The sequence below is a fragment of the Pelobates fuscus genome, chromosome 4, assembly GCF_036172605.1.
Source record: "Pelobates fuscus isolate aPelFus1 chromosome 4, aPelFus1.pri, whole genome shotgun sequence".
NCBI lineage: Eukaryota > Metazoa > Chordata > Amphibia > Anura > Pelobatidae > Pelobates > Pelobates fuscus.
The window spans coordinates 256,194,118-256,218,295 of NC_086320.1; the positions used below are offsets into that span (position 1 = coordinate 256,194,118).

At 39.3% G+C, this 24,178-nt stretch overlaps 1 protein-coding gene across 1 annotated transcript in view; it reads left to right on the plus strand.

Annotated features, from left to right (window-relative positions):
- ITGA9 (integrin subunit alpha 9) overlaps nucleotides 1–24,178 on the plus strand; it is a 496,852-nt gene that overhangs the window by 457,185 nt on the left and 15,489 nt on the right. Inside the window, exons 25-26 of the mRNA XM_063452059.1 lie at nucleotides 11,540–11,662; nucleotides 13,926–14,027. Of these exons, the coding sequence (XP_063308129.1) occupies nucleotides 11,540–11,662; nucleotides 13,926–14,027 (225 nt within the window). The remainder of the gene's footprint in view (nucleotides 1–11,539; nucleotides 11,663–13,925; nucleotides 14,028–24,178) is intronic.

A 24,178-nucleotide genomic window follows, 5' to 3' on the forward strand; every position in this document is an offset into this window, starting at 1 on the left:
AAATTGCTTGTAAAATGTGCCTGTTTAAGAGCAAAACCTTTATCTTACTGTATGTGTGTTCTCCAGATTACCAGACTTTCTTCAGAATAGTTTACTAATGATAAATATTTCTCTGTCTTTCACATAGTGCACTGGCTTAACACTTGTCTTTTTTTTGAGGAATGTTATGTATAAAAAAATTATTTATATACAAACGATAACCACCTAATTTGACCTCGGCATGTGCCATGGAGTTGCCTTCTTGAAGGATTAACATTTCCATATTTGGATATCCTTTTGAACCAAGTTAATAAACTTGGATTCTGCACAATATAAAACCTGTCAAGGGTCCACTTTCTTATCTTGATACTGATTATTCTTTAAGGAGGCCTTGTAGTAATGGAGATTAAATTATAGCTACTCAGCTAAATGCTACTTATATTCTCACAAATGAGCCGTTTATCAACCTTTTCATAGAGGAGAAATGAGCATCAGATTTCATGGTTAAGATTAGTGCCTGTTGATCTTGGATTTAATAAGGTAGTGAAATGTAAAATTAGAACATTCTACAATTATCTATAAATGTGCTAAGTATGTAAGTCTGTACTGCAGTTTTTAGAACAGAAAGGTCAGTAGACCTGCAGCCAGGAAGACAACATTTCCTTTGTTATTCTATGAAGAATAATCATGAAATAATCTAATACATCTCTCTCCAGAGTTCCCCCATTTTATTACAGGTCCACGTGTGTCCAATATAGAGTTTACCGTTAGCTACTAGGCAAAAACTCCCATCAGACTAGACTAGCCTATAGTGCATGTCAACTGCTGATCTAGAAAAAGGAGAAATGCAGCACTTCTCAGTCCAAATTCTGATCTATTATTGTTAAAAGCTTATTTATTGACTCATGTATTGACAATAAAAGGGTCTAGATTTGGATTCACAAATTCTGTTTCTTTTTTCTGCTGTTGAGCAGGACTGAAGCTACTCCAGTAGATCTTTAGTTCTCAATGGATTTTCTGCCTTATTTTAGGTGTAGTAATTAGTTCCAGGGTTTGACTTGAGCATTAGTGATGTCGCGAACATAAAATTTTCGGTTTGCGAACCGCGAACGCGAATTTCCGCAAATGTTCGCAAACCGCCATAGACTTCAATAGGCAGGCGAGTTTTACACCCACAGAGACTCTTTCTGGCCACAATAGTGATTGAAAGGGGGGGACCTACTCTCCTTCCCCCCCCGGCCCCCACCCCTGGGCGGCGGGTGGGGGCCATAAAGATAATGAGGGGGGGACCTACTGTCCTCCCCCCCAGGCCCCCACCCCTGTGCGGCGGGTGGGGGCCATAAAGATAATGAGGGGGGGGCTACTGTCTTCCCCCTCTCTGGCCCCCACCCCTGGGCGGCGGGTGGGGGCCATAAAGATAATGAGGGGGGACCTACTGTCCTCCCCCTCTCTGGCCCCCACCCCTGGGAGTCACCCCCTCCCCCCCCCAAAAAAATCCACCTACCTACCCCCCTCACCCTAAAAATAATGGGGGGGGGGACCTTTAACTAAGAACCTGTAAAACATTTTAGAAAAAAACTACTTACCATTCGATATTTTCTTTCTTCTAAAATCTTCTTTTTTCAGCCCCAAAAAAGGCCAAATAAAAAACCATAATAACCGACGCAATAAAAAAAATAAAAAAAATAAAAATCCATCTTCACCCATGGAGGGCTCCGCGCAGACAAGCCTTCCCCCGCCCTGCAGAGCTCAGTCTGTGCGGAGCCCTCCATGGGTGAAGATGGATTATTTTTTTTTGCGCTCATTATTTTTTTTTTTTTCTAATTGCGTCGGTTATTATGTTTTTTTATTTGGCCTTTTTTGGGGGCTGAAAAAAAAAGATTTTAGAAGAAAGAAAACATCGAATGGTAAGTATTTTTTTTTACAGGTTCTTAGTTAAAGGTCCCCCCCTCATTATTTTTAGGGTGAGGGGGGTAGGTAGGGGGGTAATTTTTTTTTGGGGGGGGGGGAGGGGGTGACTAGGGTCCCCCCCCATTTGTATTTAGGGCCCCCACCCGCCGCTCAGGGGTGGGGGCCAGGGGGAGGACATTAGGTCCCCCCCTTATTAGTATTTAGGGCCCCACCCACCGCTCAGGGGTGGGGGGCGTGGGTGGGCAGTAGGTCCCCCCATTGTGATTTATGGCCTCCACCCACCGCGCAGGGGTGGGGGCCGAGGGGAGGACAGTAGATCCCCCCCCTCATTATTGTTATGGCCCCTACCCACCGCTCAGGGGTGGGGGCTGGGGGGGACAACAGTAGGTCCCCCCCTTATTGTTTTTCTTGGGCCCCCACCCATCGCTCAGGGGTGGGGGCTGGGGGAGGGACAGTAGGTCCTATTGTGATTTATGGCCCCCACCCATCGCGCAGGGGTGGGGGCTGGGGGGGAGGACAGTAGGTCCACCCTCATTATTTTTATGGTCCCCATCCACCGCGCAGGAGTGGGGGCGGGGCGGAGGACAGTAGGTCCCCCCCCTCATTATTTTGATGGCCCCCACCCAACGCTCACGGGTGGGGGTGGGGGGAGGACAGTAGGTCCCCCCCATTGTGATTTATGGCCCCCACCCACTGCGCAGGGGGGGAGGACAGTAGGTCCCCCTTATTGTTTTTTTAGGGCCCCCACCCACCGTTCAGGGGTGGGGGCCGGAGGGGGACAGTAGGTCCTCATTATTTGTATTCCCCTATATAACAATGTTTGGTACTTAGTGAATATTCCCCTGTATAGCAATGTTTTGCATTTAGTGAATATTCCCCTGTATAACAATGTTTGGCATTTAGTGAATATTCCCCTATATAACAATGTTTGGCGTTTAGTGAATATTCCCCTATATACCAATGTTTGGCATTTAGTGAATATTCCCCTATATACCAATGTTTTGCATTTAGAATAAAAATAAATAAATAATAATAAAAAAAATGATTGCAGCTTCCGAATGAATCTAAATTGTATGCTGTCCAGTAGGTGGGAGGGTCTGCTAGGGGGGGTCTGCTGCTGATTGGCTGTAATGTGTCTGCTGACTGTGAGGTACAGGGTCAAAGTTTACTCAATGATGACGAATAGGGGGCGGACCGAACATCGCATGTGTTCGCCCACGGTGGCGAACGCGAACATGCCATGTTCGCGTTCGTCCGCGATGCCGAACGCGAACATGCTATGTTCACCAGGAACTATTTGCTGGTGAATAGTTCGGGACATCACTATTGAGCATTATAGTTTATGGTGAAATTCACTGTTAAGGGTAATTCACTGAAGTGTGCTAGATCAGGAATTCAAAGTGAATTTCAAATTGTAGCCCCGAATAACCAAATTGAATATATTCTCCAAATCAGATTTGAGTTTGTCTTTTATGGTTTTGAATTTGAAATTCATGTTGAATACTCTTTAAATTCCTAGTATTTCACACTTTAGTGTATAACCTTGTGTGAAATCAGAGCTATTGATCCATGCATTATAATAATTTGTTGAAATGTGTTGATATGTGTGGTTTGCTTTTTTTGGTACATCTTACTTACAATCACTACTTGCAGGCGACTCTATTGAAATTATTTGCAAATCTTAAATGGTCACACCAACCACTATTACCAATTCTGCTTGTTAAGGTGTTTGTGGTCGTCATGGTAGGAGTCTGAATGTGCAGTGTTTAAGCTTGAAAGACGGCACATCCAGAGTTATTACCACTTGTGTTCCAAGCGTTGTACCCTTGACACATGTGACTTCAATAGCCCAGTATTCTGTTCCAGACTGCCTAATGTCAGTTCGGTTCATATTTTACGTCTGCAGATGTTCAGAGCCTGCAAGGGGATGCTTCCTTAATTGCAGCCCTCCCACCACTTTATCCCATCTGACTTTTATTTTTTCCCATACTCCTTCTTTCCTTCCCTCCCTTTCCCCCCCTTAAATAGCCCAGTCAAAGGCTACTGTATGAGAAGCCTTTAATAGGACGGGGTGTGCTGAGGTTGGAAAAACCCTTTAATAAGATGGAGTAAAAAAATGCAGGACTGTGTGATTATTCGGTGTCTCTCACTGCATACTTGTGAAATGTGTGATGCATTTTATACCATTCCAAATATGATACAAGCAAAAATAGGTTGCACCAAAATACAGTCCAATATATTCCAGACTTCGGCTTGTAATCCAATATATGAAAATAAAACAAGATGGTTGATTATAGTGCAATATTTTTAGTGCTAGGTGTGGACTCACAACACTTGAAGAAGCCCCTATACTGGTGAAACGCGTTGTGTTGTTTTACTATTCTGTTGTTTTTTTTTTTAACATTAAAGTATATTTGGCATCCACTCATTTGTGTTTGACCATTTATTTAACTTTTTATGCTTTTATTATTTTTATCAATTTTATTCTGTTCCTGACATACCTATTCCTTGGAGTATCCACCCTAAATCTGTACCCTGGTGAGGATAACTCTCTGGAGAATTTACCTGACAATATATCCCTGGTGGGGATTATACCACCCAGGTGCTAATAATTGAGCAGTATCACTGCTCAAGTACATGTGAGTAAATTGCTATTATTCTTATGTCATTATATTTTACCACAGTGAACACTATTGTTTGTTTTTATATTTTTTCTGGTATATTTATCTGCAAGCTGAGATATTGATCTACAAAGCTACATATCCACCAGTGAGGATTATACCGCTGCATGCCGTTTTACTTAGAGCTGTGAGTGCTAGTTTCCATATATGTGTTGTTCACACCTAGCACTAAACATATTGCACTATTATCAGCCATCTGTTTGTTTTATTTTCATATATTGGATTACAAGTCAAAGTCTGGAAAAAGCCATTAATTAAGAAGCACAAAAGCATCCTCTGAATATATTGGACTGTATTATTGGCACAACCTATTTTTGCTTGTATCGTGTTGTTTTCTCTTTAGTAAGGGGTTGAGGGTACCCCTTGCATTTAGTGTTTTCCTTGGTATCTTACAGTTGTTCATATAGCGCTTATCCTATATTTTGTTTTTTATGAGTAAATATAAGCCTAGAGAAGATATTCTATTTTATTTTGCAATGTACTGATTACATTTCCTTCTAATCCTATGAAACCTTTTTGGTACATCGTGTACAGGGCAATTTCCTGGTGGGCCGAGGCACCTGGGGGCTGCACAGCACTGATTCTTCCCTCCAATAGAGAGGGAGTCCTGCGGCCAGCCTTAGTAACATTGTGGCCGCGGGCCGCATGTTTGGACCGCCGGGTGGCCGGTCTGGTGGCACACTCTGACGGGGCTGCACGGCTGTTAGTATTGGCTAGGCGGCCGCCCGGCGGCACCTCCATGTGTTACATGAGCTGCAGCCGCTGGCCGCAATGTAACAATGTAACACATGGAGGTGCCACCAGGCCAGTCCAGCAGCAGACTCACTAACACTGACAGACGTGCAGCTGTCAGATGACACAGGTGGACTGAGGGATGGGGCAGACCTGACTGTTATGCTTCCTTGCGGTTCCCACAATTCCCAGCACAGCCACATCATAGAGTAGTGAAGCGGGAGAAAGAGAGAGAGGGAGAAGAGAGAGACACAGGGGGAGGGGGGAAAGAGACATGGGGAAGAGTGATACAGGGGTAGTGGGGGAGAAAGAGGGGAAAGAGAGAGACACATGAGGAGGGGGGAGACAGGGGGAGAAAGAAAGAGACAGAGGGGGAGTGGGGGAGAAAGAGGGTGAGAGAGACAGAGGGGGAGTGGGGGAGAAAGAGGGTGAGAGAGACGGGGGGTGTGGGGGAGAAAGAGGGTGAGAGAGATACAAGGGTGTGGGGGAGAAAGAGGGGGTGTGGGGGAGACAGAGGGGGTGTGGGGGAGAAAGAGGAGGTGTGGGGGAGACAGAGGGTGAAGAGGGGGAGAAGGGGGAGCAAGAGACAGAGGGAGAAGAGAGAGACACGGGGAAGAGTGAGATGGGTAGTGGGGGAGAAAGAGGGGAAAGAGAGAGACACTGGATGAGGGGGGAGTCATGGGGAGAAAGAGAGAGACACAGGGAGAGGGGGAGACACAAGGGGAGGGGGGAGAAAGAGACACAAGGGGAAGGGGGAGAAAGAGACACAAGGGGAGGGGGGAGAAAGAGACACAAGGGGAGGGGGGAGAAAGAGACACAAGGGGAGGGGGGAGAAAGAGACAAGGGGAGGGGGAGAAAGAGACACAAGGGGAGGGGGAGAAAGAGACACAAGGGGAGGGGGAGAAAGAGACACAAGGGGAGGGGGAGAAAGAGACCTAAGGGGAGGGGGAGAAAGAGACACAAGGGGAGGGGGAGAAAGAGACACAAGGGGAGGGGGAGAAAGAGACACAAGGGGAGGGGGAGAAAGAGACAAAGGGGAGGGGGAGAAAGAGACAAAGGGGAGGGGGAGAAAGAGACACAAGGGGAGGGGGAGAAAGAGACACAAGGGGAGGGGGAGAAAGAGACACAAGGGGAGGGGGAGAAAGAGACACAAGGGGAGGGGGAGAAAGAGACACAAGGGGAGGGGAGAAAGAGACACAGGGGAAGGGGAGAAAGACACAAGGGGAGGGGGGAGAAAGAGACAGAGTGGGGAGAGAGAGACACAAGGGGAGGGGGGAGAAAGAATCAGAGGGGGAAGAAAGACACATAGAAACAGTGAGGGGGAGAAAGAGGCACACAGAAGGTTTGTTGGGTGGACAAAGAGACACAGAAGGTTTGTTGGGGAGACAAAGACACATACAGAAGGGAAGGGGGCAAAGCTGAGCTGGTGGGGAAAGATGCACAAAGAGGAACTGGAGGGAGACAAAGAGACACAAAGAAGGTTTGTTGGGGGGGACATAGACACACCCAAAAGGGGCTGGGGGGGGGGGGGGGAAGAGACATACAGAGGGCTGGAGATGTGTAAAAAGAGACACACAGGGGCTGGGATGAAGTAAAAGATATACAAGGGGAGTTGAAAGAGACACACAAAGGGGCTTGTAAGAGACACAAAGGAAAACAATTGGAGACAAGATACACTAAATGAGGTAAAACAAATTATCAAAAAAGGGAATAAGAAACACAAAAAATGGCAATTAAAAAAGGGGTTAAAACACAACAGAAGATGCATTATTAGGCTGGTATAGAATTTTTTAATAGGCTGCTTTTAGTTTCCAGTCACGCCCTGATCCTGTTCATATTAAACATGTTTTAAATAAATATATTTAATTTGTTGATGTTCAACCACTCTGCGTTGATATGAAAGGCAAATGAGAAATGTACAATATTACAGTTACTTAAAGATGCTGTAAGCAGTTTTGCTTAACCATAGTCATCTTATGGCACATTTATAAGCTCTAAAGAAGTTTATATATTTATGACCCTTGAAAACTTTTTCCTTCAGTGCAAGAATATGTGTTTGTATTGGAATACATTGACACAGTGGAGAATTCTTTCTTCTGTTCTGAGCAGCCTAAAATAATAAAGGACTTCAGAGCTGCGAGCTATTCCTGAGACATATTTCATAATGTTTTTCTTCCCTTTCCTACCCAATTTAAACATGTAAGAGGTACACTGGGTATATTTTTGTACCATTTTAATGTGGCCCCTCTATTGCCTGTCAAAATATTACTAAAATAATCTAATAATGACAGGATAAAGGGAGCATGATATCAGATGCTTTGCAGTAATATGTCAACATGGAAACTCTAATATTGCTCGAATGCCACTAGTTCTTAAAGATGCAGTTCAGTACTTAAGTACTTCATATTTCATAAGGCAACAAATATACAATTAAAAAAAAAATTGGCACTCAGTAACTTCTGCAGTAACCAAATAATAATGAATTAAATTTAAAACGTAAAAAAGAAATTAGAAAGAATCTGTTCCTTGGAGTCTTTTTGTGGGCTAGTTTTGCCATCTTTTTTGGATGGATGGATGTATATTGCTGTATCGTTTGACTGTGTAAACAAAACGTATCTACAATTTTGCATACATGTTAGAAGTATAGAAAATATAGTTCGCAAAATATAGAAACAATGTTATAAATGTATAAATAAAGACAGACAGACACAATCTGATATCTTCCCAATGCACAGGCTTTTTTTTTTTTTTTTTGCATTTACCTCAATATTGTTTTTCTCAAACTTCAATGAAGATAGATGAATGAAAAATATATATACACAAGAAAGCCCGCAAACATTTTGTTGAAGACAAGCAGACTAAGGACAAGGATTATTGGAACCATGTCCTGTTGTCCGATGAGACCATGATAAACTTATTTGGTTCAGATGGTGTCAAGAGTGTGTGTGTCATACCTCCTCTCAGTCCGCGCAGCTGCGGCCCCACCATCCGCCCTGTCCCTCCACTGCCGTGGTGTGCAGACGTCCAGCCGACATCACGCACGCCTGTTAATATCAAGCTAGGGGGCATGCGTCTTACTTGTCTCTGGCTTCTTAAAGGGGAAGTACCATTTTTTACAATTGAACTAGCACTCTATTTATATCTATTTAATTACTGCCCTATCAGCTAATTTTTATTTATTTATTTTTATTTTTTTGCATTTACCTCAATATTGTTTTTCTCAAACTTCAATGAAGATATATAAATGAAAACTATATGTACAGGTAGTCCTCAGAAAACAACTTACCTGTTTACCAACTGCTCAGTCATCTAACCACTGCTCTAGAACCTGGAATTCCACCGAACACAGATTTGAGGGATTCTTTGCGCTAGTGAGCTGGTCTATGTTTGAGGTGATTTTCCCTGAACATAGATTCAAGAGATTCTTTGAGCTAGTGAGCTGATCTATGTTCAGGGGTATTCCTCAAACATAGTCTTGTTCTCTAGCGCAAGTGAGACTTGGTTATCTCACTGGTGTGATGCATCCTCGCTTACCTACTAATTCGTTTTACGACCTAGTCATAGGAATGGAACTCAGTCGGTAAGTAAGGAATGCCTATATATAGAATTTCTCTGAGTCTATAGCAATAAACTTAACACTCTGTTATATATATAGATATATATCTATATACCGTATTTATTGGCGTATAACACGCACTTTTTCTCCCTGAAAATAGGGGGCAAATGATGTGTGCGTGTTATACGCCGATATACAATTTTTCGCTCCATAAGACGCACTTTTTTTCCCATCAAAAGTGAGGGGAAATGTCTGTGCGTATTATGGAGCGAATGTGAAAGTTTACTTACCTGTCTTGAAGCGTGGGCCGGTGTTCAGCACGCACCGCGGTACAGGAACTTCAATTTCAGGTTCCGGTTTCCGGCGGGACTGAAAGTAAGTGCGCACTCAGTGTGCACACTTCCTTTCAGTCCCGCCGGAAACCAGAACCTGAAATTTAAGTTCCTGTACTGCGGTGCGTGCTGTGAAGCCGGCCCACGCTTCAAGACAGGTAAGTAATTATGGGACAAGGGGAGGGAAACTGCACTATGGGACAAGGGGAGGGGGGACACTGTGGGAGGGGGGGGAACACTATGGGATGAGGGGGGGATACCATGGGAGGGGTGGAGAATACTATGGAAAGGGGGGGAACACTATGGGATGAGGGGGGGAAATTTCCTGAAATTTCCTTCTTAAAATGAGGTGCGTGTTATACGCCGGTGCGTGTTATACGCTGATAAATACGGTATATAACATAGAGTGTTACTTTATTGCTATAGACTCAGTGCCTTCTTTAAGAATACTTACAAATAAAATCTCCATGATCTGGCAAATAAATGCTTCATTTAGAGAAGAAATGAATCCAGTGATTCTCTACAAGATCTATCATTATGCTATTATGTGTGATACTTAATGTGAAGTCTTTTGATTTTCAAAGATGTTAAGAAGGAAGTGTTAATTTGATAGCCACTTGAGACATGTTCTCCGATAAATGAAAACATTGCCATTTGTCATATTACATTGCTACAGAAAAGGAACAGCATCTATATCCCAGAATCAATACATTACAATGTAATGCTTTGGGGCTTTGAAAGTCCACCTATTCTGTCTCTTCTACCTTTGTTTTACAAATATCTTCTCATCCTAACTAATCACTCTAAACTTTCTAATCTTGACTTATTCTTCGTGTCATTAATGCCTTTTACTCATGCTTTTTCTTTGTACCTTTCGTACTCTTTCCCACTTACCGTATATACTCGAGTATAAGCCGACCCGAATATAAGCCGAGGCCCCTAATTTTACCCCAAAAAACTGGGAAAACTTATTGACTCGAGTATAAGACTAGGGTGGGAAATGCAGCAGCTACTGGTAAATTTCTAAATAAAATTAGATCCTAAAAAAATTTTCCCTCACATTTTTGTAAATATTTTATTATATCTTTTCATGTGACAACACTGAAGAAATGACACTCTGCTACAATGTAAAGTAGTAAGTATACAGCCTGTATAACAGTGTAAATTTGCTGTCTTCTCAAAATAACTCAACACACAGCCATTAATGTCTAAACTGTTGGCAAAAAGAGTACACCCCCTAAGTGGAAATGTCCAAACTGGGCCCAATTAGCCATTTTCCCTCCCTGCTGTCATGTGACTGGCTGTCATGGGGAGCAGGTGTGTTAAATTGGGTGTTATCCCTCTCACACTCTCTCATACTGGTCACTGAAAGTTCAACATGGCACCTCATTGCAAAGAACTCTCTAAGGATCTGAAAAAAAGAATTGTTGCTCTACATAAAGATGACCTAGTCCTAGGCAATAAGAAGATTGCCAAGACCCTGAATCTGAGCTGCAGCACGGTGGGCAAGACCATACAACGGTTTCACAGGACAGGTTCCACTCAGAACAGGCCTCGCCATGGTCGACCAAATAAGTTGAGTGCACGTGCTCAGCGTCATATCCAGAGGTTGTCTTTGGGAAATAGACGTATGAGTGCTGCCAGCATTGCTGCAGAGGTTGAAGGGGTGAGGGGTAAGTCTGGCTGTGATCAGACTTTATGCCGCACACTGCATTTGGTTCAGATAGTGTCGAGTGTGTGTGTCATACCTCCTCTCAACCCATGCAGCTGCGGCCCCACCATGCGCCCTGTCCCTCCACTGCCGTGGCGTTCAGACATCCAGCCAACATCACGCACGCCCGTTATTACAAGCTAGGGGGCGTGCGTCTTACTTGTCTCTGCCCAACGGTTTAGACATTAATGAGTTATTTTAAGGGGACAGCAAATTCACACTGTTATACAGGCTGTACACTTACTACCTTTACATTGTAGCAGAGTGTCATTTCTTCAGTGTTGTCACATGAAAAGATATAATGAAATATTTACAAAAACGTGAGGGGTGTACTCACTTTTGTGAGATTATATATATATATATATATATATATATATATATATATATATATATTCAATCTGTACTCTCACTGAGAACCCCTTTGATTTCCATTCTTCCCCTTATCAATTTAGTGGGTTCTGCACATAGGTTAGTTTTTTGTTGATTTTTATACTTGTTATTTGTTCTTTGTACTCCCATATATTAGTATTTACAAAATATTCCTAGTAATATCAATAATATATTTCTTACAATACTTTATTTAATGTATACTGCATATTTTCATTTTGGGTATTTTTTTTTTTTTTTTTTTTTTTAGAAATGTGAGGATAAACCAGACAGAAGCTGTTTAATGCTAAATTGTAACCTAAACTCATTAACGAAAGAAGAGACTCGAACCATAGATGTAACTATGCTACTGAATACTGAAATACTGAAAAAGGTATGATTATACATTTTCTTTTTTTCTTTCTTTTTTTTAAGTGTTATTTTGTTTATTGTTGTTAGTAGTGTTAATTATAATGTATGAGATAAGCCAGAATTCTGATATCCAGGTATATTACACAATTTTCATTTTCTCATAGATGACTTCCACATCATTGGGAATTACTTGTCAGCTTAATGTATTACTTTTCCATTAATAATTGGAAAGAGCCATATTCTTTAAGTGCCATGCAGAAGTTCATATACAATTCCTATTATTACTCATTAATCCAAAAGCAAATGCAATCTAAGTACCAGTTCACATCAGCTTCTTGTTAGCTTCATACACTCACATACAGATACACGCAGAAATAACCCAATCATCTTGTCCTGGTTACAAGAATGGCCCACAAGTCCAATATAAAAAAAATATCAGTGCTCGCAAAAATAATAACATAGAATAAAAATGTAGTACATAAAAAAATCTTGTTTACAAGATTGACGCAGAAGAACAACCCTAAAAATTCCCAATGCTCATAATAAAAAAAAATTATATTGCACAATAAATATCATCATAAATTACATAAATGGCAAAGAGGATGATTTCCAGTGACATTTCAATATTAAATCACATCTATTCAGTGTATATTACCAGCACCATGTTCAGTATTGTGCACTAATTATTATTAAATGTTTTTAAATGTATAAACTATACAGTTCTTTTTGTTTGTGTGAGGGTAGAATGTTTTAGTCTGAGATGGTGTGTGGTAATGTAGGAAAATTATATTTTATATGTCTAAGAAGCATATGCATATTGCTAGACAGTCAGGTTTACAACGATACTGTTTGGAATGGTTAGACTGTAAAAACAAATTATTATTTTATGACTTCCTTTAGCAAACATAGGTTTCCAAGAACTTATTTCGGTTTGACATCTTTAAATCACTTGCACTGCTTGGTGAAATATAAATCCAAATGGTCAGACCTTAAATATACAAAAAAATAGAGACGATTTTATAAAAAGAGAATAAACTGTATTAAAATCCACCACCACGTATAATAAAACTTTAAGTAAAAACTTAAAAGCTGGCTTTGCACTGCAGGGTTCTACTGACATCTGAAAGGAGGAAGGAGCAGCCCCAAGGTGAAGAGTCAAATCATACTAAACCATCTTAGCTACTTACAACGGGGGTAGACTGTAGTGGTTATGGTGTTTGATCCTTGTTTGCAGGTAGCAAGGTCCTCTAGGGTAAACAACAGGCACAGTCCTTGTAATTGCATATACTCTAGGCACTTTATTTGCAAATCCACACAGGAGACAGCAGTAAATGAAAACATAAATATAACACAAATCCCTATAAACAAAAACCTAGCTCGTCTGAGCACTAACTAACATTAGGTTCCCTATCTCTCAGGGGTTAAACTAAAACAAAACAATATTGGTTTCACCAACCTAGTTCTTTGTCCGCTCTCAGCGCTCCAAGTCAGCATTGACTGCTTCCCTTTCTGCACTCCCAGTGCTCCAAACCAGCCTTGACTGCTTTTCTTTTGCACTCCCAGTGCTCCAAGCCAGCCTTGACTGCTTCCCTTTCTGCACTCCCAGTGCCTAGTCTCCTTGACTCTCTCTCTGGAGAGAACAGCCTCTCTCCTACCTGCTTCCTGGGAGGAAGCCAGCAATCCCCCCTTTTACCTGCATAGCAGGGAGGGGTTTATTCCCACTGCTACGGCTGATTATCTGCAGCTGAGCAGTGGGTTGGAGACAGTCCAAAAAACCCTGGCCTGGATCTATGTCTCCCAGGAAAACCACTAAAATGTGGAGTGGAGCATTGGCCCACCCTTCTCTCCAAATGCTCCACCCCAGGGGCCCATAACTAAACATAGCTTTGTGTTGTCTACAACACAAACTACACGTACTTCCCCTGGGGTTAAAAGGCCTCTCTGCCTTCGCTTTATTACAGGAGTCTTTAATTAAAAGGGGGTAGTAATATAGTAACTACCATACATATTTATTTATTTATTACTTCACTGGTTTTTATACAATTTCAGTTTTATTGCCCCTAAAAGATGTGACATGCCCACTGAAAGATGTGACAAGAGTTGAGATGCAAAGACAGATTAATACACAAGAACCCGAGCATATGAAAGCTTTTCTATATGGATACTGAGAGTTTGTGGCAGATTTTGGTTTAGTGGATGTTATACTGTATTAATGCAGCTATATTGGACTATATTCACTCTGCTCATGGAACTGTATATTTTTTCTCTCCTATATAATTCCACAGGACAGCTCATCTGTGATTCAGTTTGTCACAAGAGCAGTGGTGAAAGCCGATAAAAGTTTTCGAACGATAGAAGTGCTGCATGGGAATTCAGAAGATGCAAAAGTAAGTGCATATCAGGTTGAGTGAGTTCGAAGGTATAGTAAGGATTACAATATTTTTTTTCTCCATTTCTGAACAAAAGAAACAATCCCAATTTAGGACCCTGACAATTCTATACTATTTTTGGGGGTGATTCCTGTCTGGGGACATTAGGGAACAGGCTTTAAACAGTGCAGTAGTAAAAAGACAGACAGGACTGCGCCAATAAAACAGTAAAAGATAAATATAAGAGAAACAATGTTCCAATAATAAGGGTATAATCCACTGGAATAGGTAGTCAGAAATAAAAGTCTCACTAAAAATATCAGGATAGGGTGGGGGTGAGATCCTCAGGAGTTGATCCGTCCGGATGGTTAAAATATCCGTATATGTTGAGAGACATAGGGGAGATACAATGACTAATAGTGCAACATGCCAAAATCCAGGGATAAAATTGAATAAAGATAGGCAATACACTAACATTGAAAAGAGCTATACCAGCTCTGGGATGGAGGGCGTATAGCGGTATAATTCCCGCTTTGTGCATATACAGGAGTGGTACGTCCGTCAATACAGTCTGGATTTCCAAGACTCCAACAGTAGTGCTCTCAATGTGTTTGTGAATTAGCGCTTACATTCTATTTTTCTTTGTTTAAACAGTGCAGTGCAAAGGCCATAGATGTGCTCCTGCGCAAAGCTGTGGCAGGGCATTTCTAAAGCATATGTGCCAGATAAGGTTTCTGGGCTCAATGCATAACTGGCATGCCACTTGTGAACTTTGTATACACACATGCCAGTATATCCCCTTACAATGTTGGAAGGAATGGGGCATTTATAGACATACCAAATTCTATTTCCTTTTTTTAAATCTAGAGTCATTTAAAGGGACACTATAGGCATCCAGACCACTTCAGCTAGTTGAACTGGTCTGGGTGCAGTGCCCCAGCTCCCTTGACCCTGCAAAAGTTAAAATCTATTACATGTTTCCTTACAGAAAACCCCATGCTGTATACATGTAAAAATACAAAACAAAGAAACACCCTTAGTGACTCACTCAATCATTGTTCCAGTGCAAACTTTTCTCTGGATTGCTTGTTCATTCTTACCACCCCCTCAGCAATAAGAAACTAAAATATGTTTTTGTAAGGAAAGGTCAACAATATTATACATTCTCCCCTGATGTTGGTGTTTGGTGTAATAAACTAAACTCTTGGCACAGATGCACGGGAACTACATGAACAGCCACTCTACTGTATGCTGAACTTTCTCTAAATTCGATAGCCAAAGTATAACTGGTAAAAAAAAATATATCACATCTTTTTGTAAATGCATCAAAGGAGATATATTTGGAACAAAAGTCTACAATCAAACTACATTTTTGAAAATGTTCTAAACATAACAGCAGCATGAACTCTAACTTGGCTTTTAAGCGTTGCTTTTGATGATCTTTGCACTATAAATTAAAACATAAGCAATCCTTTCGAAGATTAGATATTAAGCTGATTTCATGAAATTTAATGCAAAATCATTATACAATGTGGACTTGTATGGCTTGGCTTCAGGGTTATCAGCACTGAATATTTTCAGTTCTTGGCATATTAAGTTAAATGTTAAAGGTTTAATATATGTGATTAAATAAAAAAATAACTTCTAGAATTACAGTATGCAGTTACTTCTAGAATTACAGTATATAGTCACTAAATAACATCTGCAAGTACAATAATTATAATCCTAACACTATTACTTTAATATTGCTTCTGCTTTTAGAAGTGGTCATGGTGGCAGGAGTCTGTATGTACAGCATTTCTGCCTGATACACTGTACATGCAAAAATAATGGCACTTTTGTGCAAGGGAGCACACGTGACCCTGTTCTGGACTGACTAATATGAATTATGTATTATGTGCAAGAAATACAGCCGTCGTCAGCACACATGGCCTGCTGTTGACAAATAGGGGAAACTTCATTGTCTTCTACCTCCTTGCGCTCCCTGCCATCCCTCTTCTCCTCCATTCTTTTCAATAATTAATATATTTAAAGCCTTCCCTCTGTCCTCCCTCCCAGAGTGTGTGCATGTACTCTGAGCCACTGAAACGGTCCAATTAAATTATTCTCTGTGAGGAACATTTGATTGGACTATGGATGATGCGGTGTGATGACAGGCTATGTGTGTTATACAAATGAAGAGAGTAGCCCCACTCAATCCCAGCAAACACTAGGTGCACTGGAACATGACCAGCAATCCCACAACGATCAGGCAAATAGAAAGAAAGTGTCCAGTCACTCAAGGCGTTCTATGCCGTCCCGCATTAAAAGGGCTTTAAAGCCGTTGCGGCGGCATAGAACGCCGTAACTGCTTGCAGCCCCTACAGGTCCGGTGTACTTACCTCCGCCGCGATCCTCTTCTGGAGGCCTGCCCGACAGCCCAGGCAGGCCACCCAGCAAATGAGGCCCCTATAGCTGGCTGTGGATCTGCCAGCAGGGGGACTGTCTGAAATGGAGGTGCTGGTAGGAGGTGTAAAAAAAATATTATTAGACATGTGTAAAATTAATTAAAAGTATTTTTATATATATAATATATGTTTATATATTATATATATATAGTATATATACATATTATATATGTAACGTCATACATAGTGTATTTTAATATTAATATAAGTACATATATTAGTATTAAAATACACTTAGAATGACATTACATATATATAATATGTATATATATTGTATATATAATAGATATATATACACATATATTATATGTATATATATATATATATATACACGTATAATTACAATAGTAAATAAAATAATAAAATAAATAAATAAAATATTGAAACAAAATGTAATATAAATTATATATTCATATGTAATTTCATTCTAACTGTATATATATATATATATATTGGTAACAAATACACTTAGAATTACATTCTATATATATCTATCTATATATAAAATACAAATAACCGCAAATATATATATATAGATAAATACATATAATTACATAAAAGATTACATTAGTATACACGTAGAATTTAAATACCTATAAATGGATATATATTAAAATTCTACGTGTATATTTAAGTAATCTTTTAACATAATTATGTGATTTGATTAATTAAAATTTGATTGACATGCCTGACAACACAGGGAGAAAGTGCAGAGAATTTAATTCGCAAGCACTATATTTGATCCTGTAACTCTCCAAGACACCATAAAACCTGTACGTAGGGGGTACTGTTTTACTCAGGAGACTTCGCTGAACTCAAATATTAGTGTTTCAAACTGGTAAATTGTATTACAACGATGATATTTTAAGTAAAAGTGAAGTTTTTTGCATTTTTTACAAACGAATGGCACTTTTATGGACTATATTATTGTTGTTATATGTTTTACTGTTTTAAAACACTAATATTTGTGTTTAGTAAAGTCTCCCGAGAATAACAGTACCCCCCATGTACAGGTTTTATGGTGTTTTGGAAAGTTGGAGAGTCACATATAAGGCTTGCATTTCATTTTTTTAACATTGAAATTTACCAGGTTGGTTATGTTGCCTTTGAGAGCGTATGGTAGCCCAGGAATAAGAATTACCCCCATGTTGGCATACCATTTGCAAAAGTAGACAACCCAAGGTATTGCAAGTCGGGTATGTCCAGTCATTCTTAGTAGCCACTTAGTCACAAACACTGGCCAAATATTAGTTTTTTGCTTTTTTCACACAAAAACAAATATGAACGCTAACTTTGGCCAGTGTTTGTGACTAAGTGGCTACTAAAAAAAGACTAAACATACCCCACTTTCAATACCTTGGGTTGTCTACGTTTTCAAATGGTATGCCATTATGGGGGTAATTCTCATTCCTAGGCTACCACACCGTCTCAAAGGTAACATTATTAATCTGGCAAATTTAAATTTGAAAATGGAACGTTCTATATTTGACCCTTTAAATTTCCAAAACACCATAAAACCTGTTAATAGGTGGTACTGTTGTACTTGTGAGACATCGCTGATTACAAATATGTGCATTTTTTTTGCAGTAAAACAGTATTATGACATTCACAGCTAAAATGGCAGACGGAAATACAAATTTAAAAAAAAAATCTTATTTTTTCCCTTTTTTAAAATTTTTTTATTCATAATAAATTATGTTCCATATATGAATAGTTAATGATAAATTAAAGCCCTGTTTCTCCTGAACAAAATTATATATAATAAGTGCGGGTGCACTTAATGTGACAGCGGTGAATTACGGTTGAACAGACATATAGCGCAAATTCTAGTTTTTGTTTACGTTTTGTTTTGATCAGAACGTGTACTATTAACTCCGTCCTGAAGGGTTTAAATAATGGAATGGACAAGCTCAGTAGTGCCCAATATTGCAAAATAGAGCTAAAAAAACATTGCCAAGCAAAGGGTTATAATAACCCTTTATTGATCTAGTCTTTGGGCAGCAACCAGGCCTCTGGTTATCAACCATTTCAAATGTAATTCTCTCTTTTCCGACTCTGAAAAATATGCTTTAACCCCTTAAGGACCAAACTTCTGGAATAAAAGGGAATCATGACATGTCACACATGTCATGTGCCCTTAAGGGGTTCACTAAGAGGGTCACAAAAGGGGTCACAAAACAAAAAGTGTAAAAAAAAAAACCAAAACACACACAAAAAAAAAACAAGCTATACTGATACTTAGAATAGTAATATTTTCTAAAGGTTAATGGGATGCAGCAAATAAATACTCTGTAAATAACACATTTTCTGCATTACACAGAGAATGTGGAAAAAGTGGTTGCACACACCTAAAAAAAAGAAAAAAATATATGCATTTAAATATTTTTTGACTATCCTATTGACTCCATATCAATCTTAACCCCTTCAGGACCGGCCTGTTTTTGCGATGTTTGTACGTTAAGGACCAGAGCAGTTTTAACACTTTTGTGGTGTTTGTGTTTAGCTGTAATTTTCCGCTCTCTCATTTACGGTTCCCATACAAGTTATATATTGTTTTTTTCAAGACAAGAAGGGCTTTCTTTACATACCAGTATTTATATTATGTCATATATTGTATTTAAAAAAAATAATGAAATATGGTGAAAAATAAAAAAAAAAACATGTTTTTGGACTTTTACTTGAAAAATCTTTTACTTATCTACAAAAGCTAATGAAAAAAACTGCTAAATAGATTCAAAATTTTGTCCCGAGTTTAAAAACACCCAGTGTTTACGTGCTTTATTGCTTTTTTTTGCAAGTTATAGGCCTATAAATACAAGTAGGAAATTGCTGTTTCAATATATATATATTTTAAATGTATCAATAGTGACATTGTTACACCGTTATCTGTCATAAATCCCCGAAACACACCTAACATGTACATATTTTTTAAAGTAGACAACCCAGGGTATTTACAATGGGGTATGTCCAGTCTTTTTTAGTAGCCACCTAGTCACAAACACTGGCCAAAGTTAGCATTTATATTTGTTTGTGTGTTAAAAATGCAAAAACCGCTAACTTTGGCCGGTGTTTGTGACTAAGTGGCTACTAAAAAAGGCTGAACATACCCCATTTGCAATACCTTGGGTTGTCTTCTTTTGTAAATGGTATGCCATCATGGGGCTAATTCTCATTCCTTGGCTACCATACGCTGTCAAAGGCAACCTAACCAATCTGACAAATTTCAATAAAAAAAATCAAGCCTTATATTTGACCCTGTAACTTTCACAAACACTATAAAACCTCTACATGTGGGGTACTGTTATACTCAGGAGACTTCGCTGAACACAAATATTAGTGTATCAGAACAGTAAAATATATCACAGCAATAATATCCTCAGTGAAAGAGCTGTTTGTGTGTGAAAAATGCAAAAAACTTCACTTTCACTGACAATATCATCGCTGTGATATGTTTTACTGTTTTGAAACACTAATATTTGTGTTCAGCGAAGTCTCCCGAGTAAAACATTACCCCCATGTACAGGATTTAGGGTGTCATAGAAAGTTACAGGGTTAAGCACAGTGCTAGCAAATTAAATTATCTCGACTTTTGGCCTGGGTTGGCAGGCAGGTCCCTCAAATTGCAATCATTAAAATTACTTAATTAGGTAAAAATATTACATAAATATGCACGTAGAATTTTAATATATATACATATTTATATATTTGACGTCTACGTGTATATTTATGAAATTAATAATGTAATTTTGTATGTGGACATATGTATATTTCGTATTATTTTTATTTTATTTATACATAGATATATATATCATTACATTCTAAGTGTATTTTGATATAAATATATATATATCAATATCAAAATACTGTTAGAATAAAATTGAATATATATATATAATTTTTTTTTAATTATTAAAAATTATTTTTATTTTTTGTTATTTATTTTTATTAACATATTATTTGTATTTTATAATAATATATATATACCATATATATAGTTATTATATATATTGTATATATTCGTGTGTAATTTAAATATAAGTGTATTTTTATATTAATATACGTATATATAAATATAAAAATACACTTAGTGTGACATTATATATATGATACATATACATATATTATATATATAGATATAATACATGTATATATATCATATATATACACATATTATAATTTTTTTTACACTGATTGTTTTTTTTTTTACTTTATTTTATGATTTTACACTTGCAGGGAGACTGCCTGTCAGCACAGACAGTCCCCCTGCAGGCAGATACAAAGACCCCTATTGCGGTCATGTGATCGAGTGATCACATGGCCGTGGGGTCCTGATCTGCCGAGGGGGGACTGCCCGGGCAGACAGGCAGTCCCCCTGGACCGGGTGGAGAGCTGATCGCCGCCGTGGGACCGACGGCGATCAGGTAAGTAGCCCAAAACCGTTATGACGGTTCAGGACCGTCAGCGGTCCAAACGCACGTTTTACCGCTGACGGTCCTGAACCGTCAGCGGTCCTGAAGGGGTTAATAAAACAAAATGCAAATAATAACAGATGCAAAGAAGATGATAATGTAGTATATTATACACCCCATGTCTTCCTATTTAGGGTAGTCCCTATTTTTTGCACAATTTCCCTTTTTTCTATCCTAAAGTTCTTATTTTTCTAGGAGCTCAATATTGCTGGTATGTCTGAGTGTATAGGTGATACTAGAAAAATTAGAATATTGTGCAAAAGTTCATTTATTTCAGTAATGCAACGTAAAAGGGGAAACTAATATATGAGATAGACGCATTACATGCAAAGCAAGATAGTTCATGCTGTGATTTTTCATAAGTGCGATGATTACGGCTTACAGCTCATGAAAACCCCAAATCCACAATCTCAGTAAATTAGAATATTGTGAAAAGGTGCCATATTCTAGGCTCACAGTGTCCCACTCTAATCAGCTAAGTAAGCCATAACACCTGCAAAGGGTTTCTGAGCCTTTAAATGGTCTCTCAGTCTGGTTCAGTAGGAATCACAATCATGGGGAAGACTGCTGACCTGACAGTTGTGCAGAAAACCATCATTGACACCCTCCATAAGGACGGAAAGCCTCAAGAGGTAATTGCAAAGGAAGTTGAATGTTCCCAAAGTGCTGTATCAAAGCACATTAATAGAAAGTTATGTGGAAGGGAAAAGGGTGGAAGAAAAAGGTGCACAAGCAGCAGGGATGACCACAGCCTGGAGAGCATTGTCAGGAAAAGGCCATTCAAAAGTGTTTTCACAAGGAGTGGACTGAGGCTGGAGTCAGTGCATCAAGAGCCACCACACACAGACGGATCCTGGAAATGGGCTTCAGATGTCATATTCCTCTTGTCTAGTCGCTCGTGAACAACAAACAATGTCAGAATCGTCTTACCTGGGCTAAAGAAAAACAGACCTGGTCTGATGCTCAGTGGTCCAAAGTCCTCTTTTCTGATGAGAGCAACTTTTGCATTTCATTTGGAAAACAAGGACCCTGAGTCTGGAGGAAGAATGGAGAGGCACAGACTGCAAATGCTTGAAGTCCAGTGTGAAGTTTCCACAGTCTGTGTTGATTTGGGGAGCCATGTCATCTGCTGGTGTTGGTCCACTGTGCTTCATTAAGTCCAGGGTCAATGCAGCCGTCTACCAGGAGATTTTGGAGCACTTTATACTTCCTTCCGCAGACGAGCTTTATAGGGATGCTGACTTCATTTTCCAGCAGGACTTGGCACCTACCCACACTGCCAAAAGCACCAAAGTCTGGTTCAATGACCGTGGGATTACTGTGCTTGATTGGCCAGCAAACTGACCTGAATCTATGGGACATTGCCAAGAGAAAGAGGAGAGACATGAGACCGAACAATGCAGAATAGCTGAAGGCCGCTATTGAAGCATCCTGGTCTTCCATAACACCTCAGCAGGACCACAGGCTGATAGCTTCATTGCCACACAGCATTGAGGCAGTAATTGCTGCAAAAGGGGCCCAAACAAAGTACTGAGTCCATATGCATGCTTTTACTTTTCAGAGGTCCGATATTGTTCTATGTACACTCCTTGTTTTATTGATTGCATGTAATATTCTAATTTACTGAGATTGCGGATTTGGGGTTTTCATGAGCTGTAAGCCATAATCATCGCACTTATGACAAATCACGGTTTGAACTATCTTGCTTTGCATGTAATGCGTCTATCTCATATATTGGTTTCCCCTTTTACGTTGTATTACTGAAATAAATGAACCTTTGCACAATATTCTAATTTTTCAAGTATCACCTGTATAACAGAGCTGTACGGCAATAATACTTGCAGTAATGTGTCTTTAAACTACAATAAATATGTTTAGAAATCAGTCTGTGATTACATTTACACTTTAGTTGCATAAATAGTTAGTAAGTCACCTAAAATTTCAGTCCCACCCCTGGAAACAATGGCACTCACACCCTTAAAATTAAAGCGTCCCTCTTAATTTAAAATGATGGGAGGAATTGTATATGAAGTATTAATTGATATTAGTATCCCAAGTTTACTAAAGTTTGATCAATGTTATTGTAATTGGGTAGCAGATTTTCCATTGACTGCAGTCAAAGTATTCTAAATGTCAGGGTTATATATTACTCGAGATCTAGAATTTAGCTCCTTCAGTTTAGAAGCTGCAATCAGACCAGTATCTAATTAACTAATTCCATTTTTTTTTTTTAAATCTGAGGAATGTACATTAAACAGTATAACAGGAGGTTTTCTATGGATGGAAATGTATTTATGAGTATAAAAGTGAAATCCAGTAGCATGCTGGAGCCATAAAACACATTTGTATGTTGACATACAATACCGCCAGTTCATTTTCTAGAATGTGGAGTGCAAAATGTTCAGTTACCATAATCCTCTGGAATTTACTCTACACTCAGTTTTCCTAGTCTGTATTCTTCATTATTGTCCCCTAAAGAGAACTCCACCTTTTTATTGTCTTAACATATGCACCTTTTTTCTAATACTATTTTATATATTGTTATTATCCATATAATATTTGTATTTGGGAGGGGGGGGGGGGGGGGGGGTGATTGCGGTTGCACTAAGAGGACAAATCATAAAGGCAAGCAATGTTTATTATTTTCATTTTTTTTTATCATTTTGCTTTATTAAATATACTTTGTCATATATCATAAGGTATATTGCCACTATTTTTGTTCATATATGGATTGATCTTTTGTCTTGCATTAAATGAATACTCTAAGCACCAGAATCACTAAACCACACTGGCTATAGTGCTTGTATCAGTTGTCATATACTGTAAATTGGATAAGTTTCATTATAAGTGCCACAAAATCTTTTCATTATGGCAAAGGTTCTGTACACAGAGTAAGTACCCTGCACGCATTTTCAGTTATCAAAATAGTTGTGTAATGTAGCTATAAACAGCCCATCTGGCTCGTACATAATAAAATAAATACATTTTGGACATCTGTTGCACGCGGTGTATATGTGCCACACATTCAAGTGGGAAAGATCTGGGGGATCTTTCCCACTTGAATGTGTGGCACATATACACCCTTGAGAGAGCCAAACCACGGCCAAATGTATGTGTGGCCATTGGCTTTGTTGATTGCAATCAAACCCCATGTACAGTTGCACTGAACCAACTCCACACAAGCACACTCAGCCAGCCATACACACATCTACACTTTGCAAACTCCACACACGTATCATATGCAACCAACCAA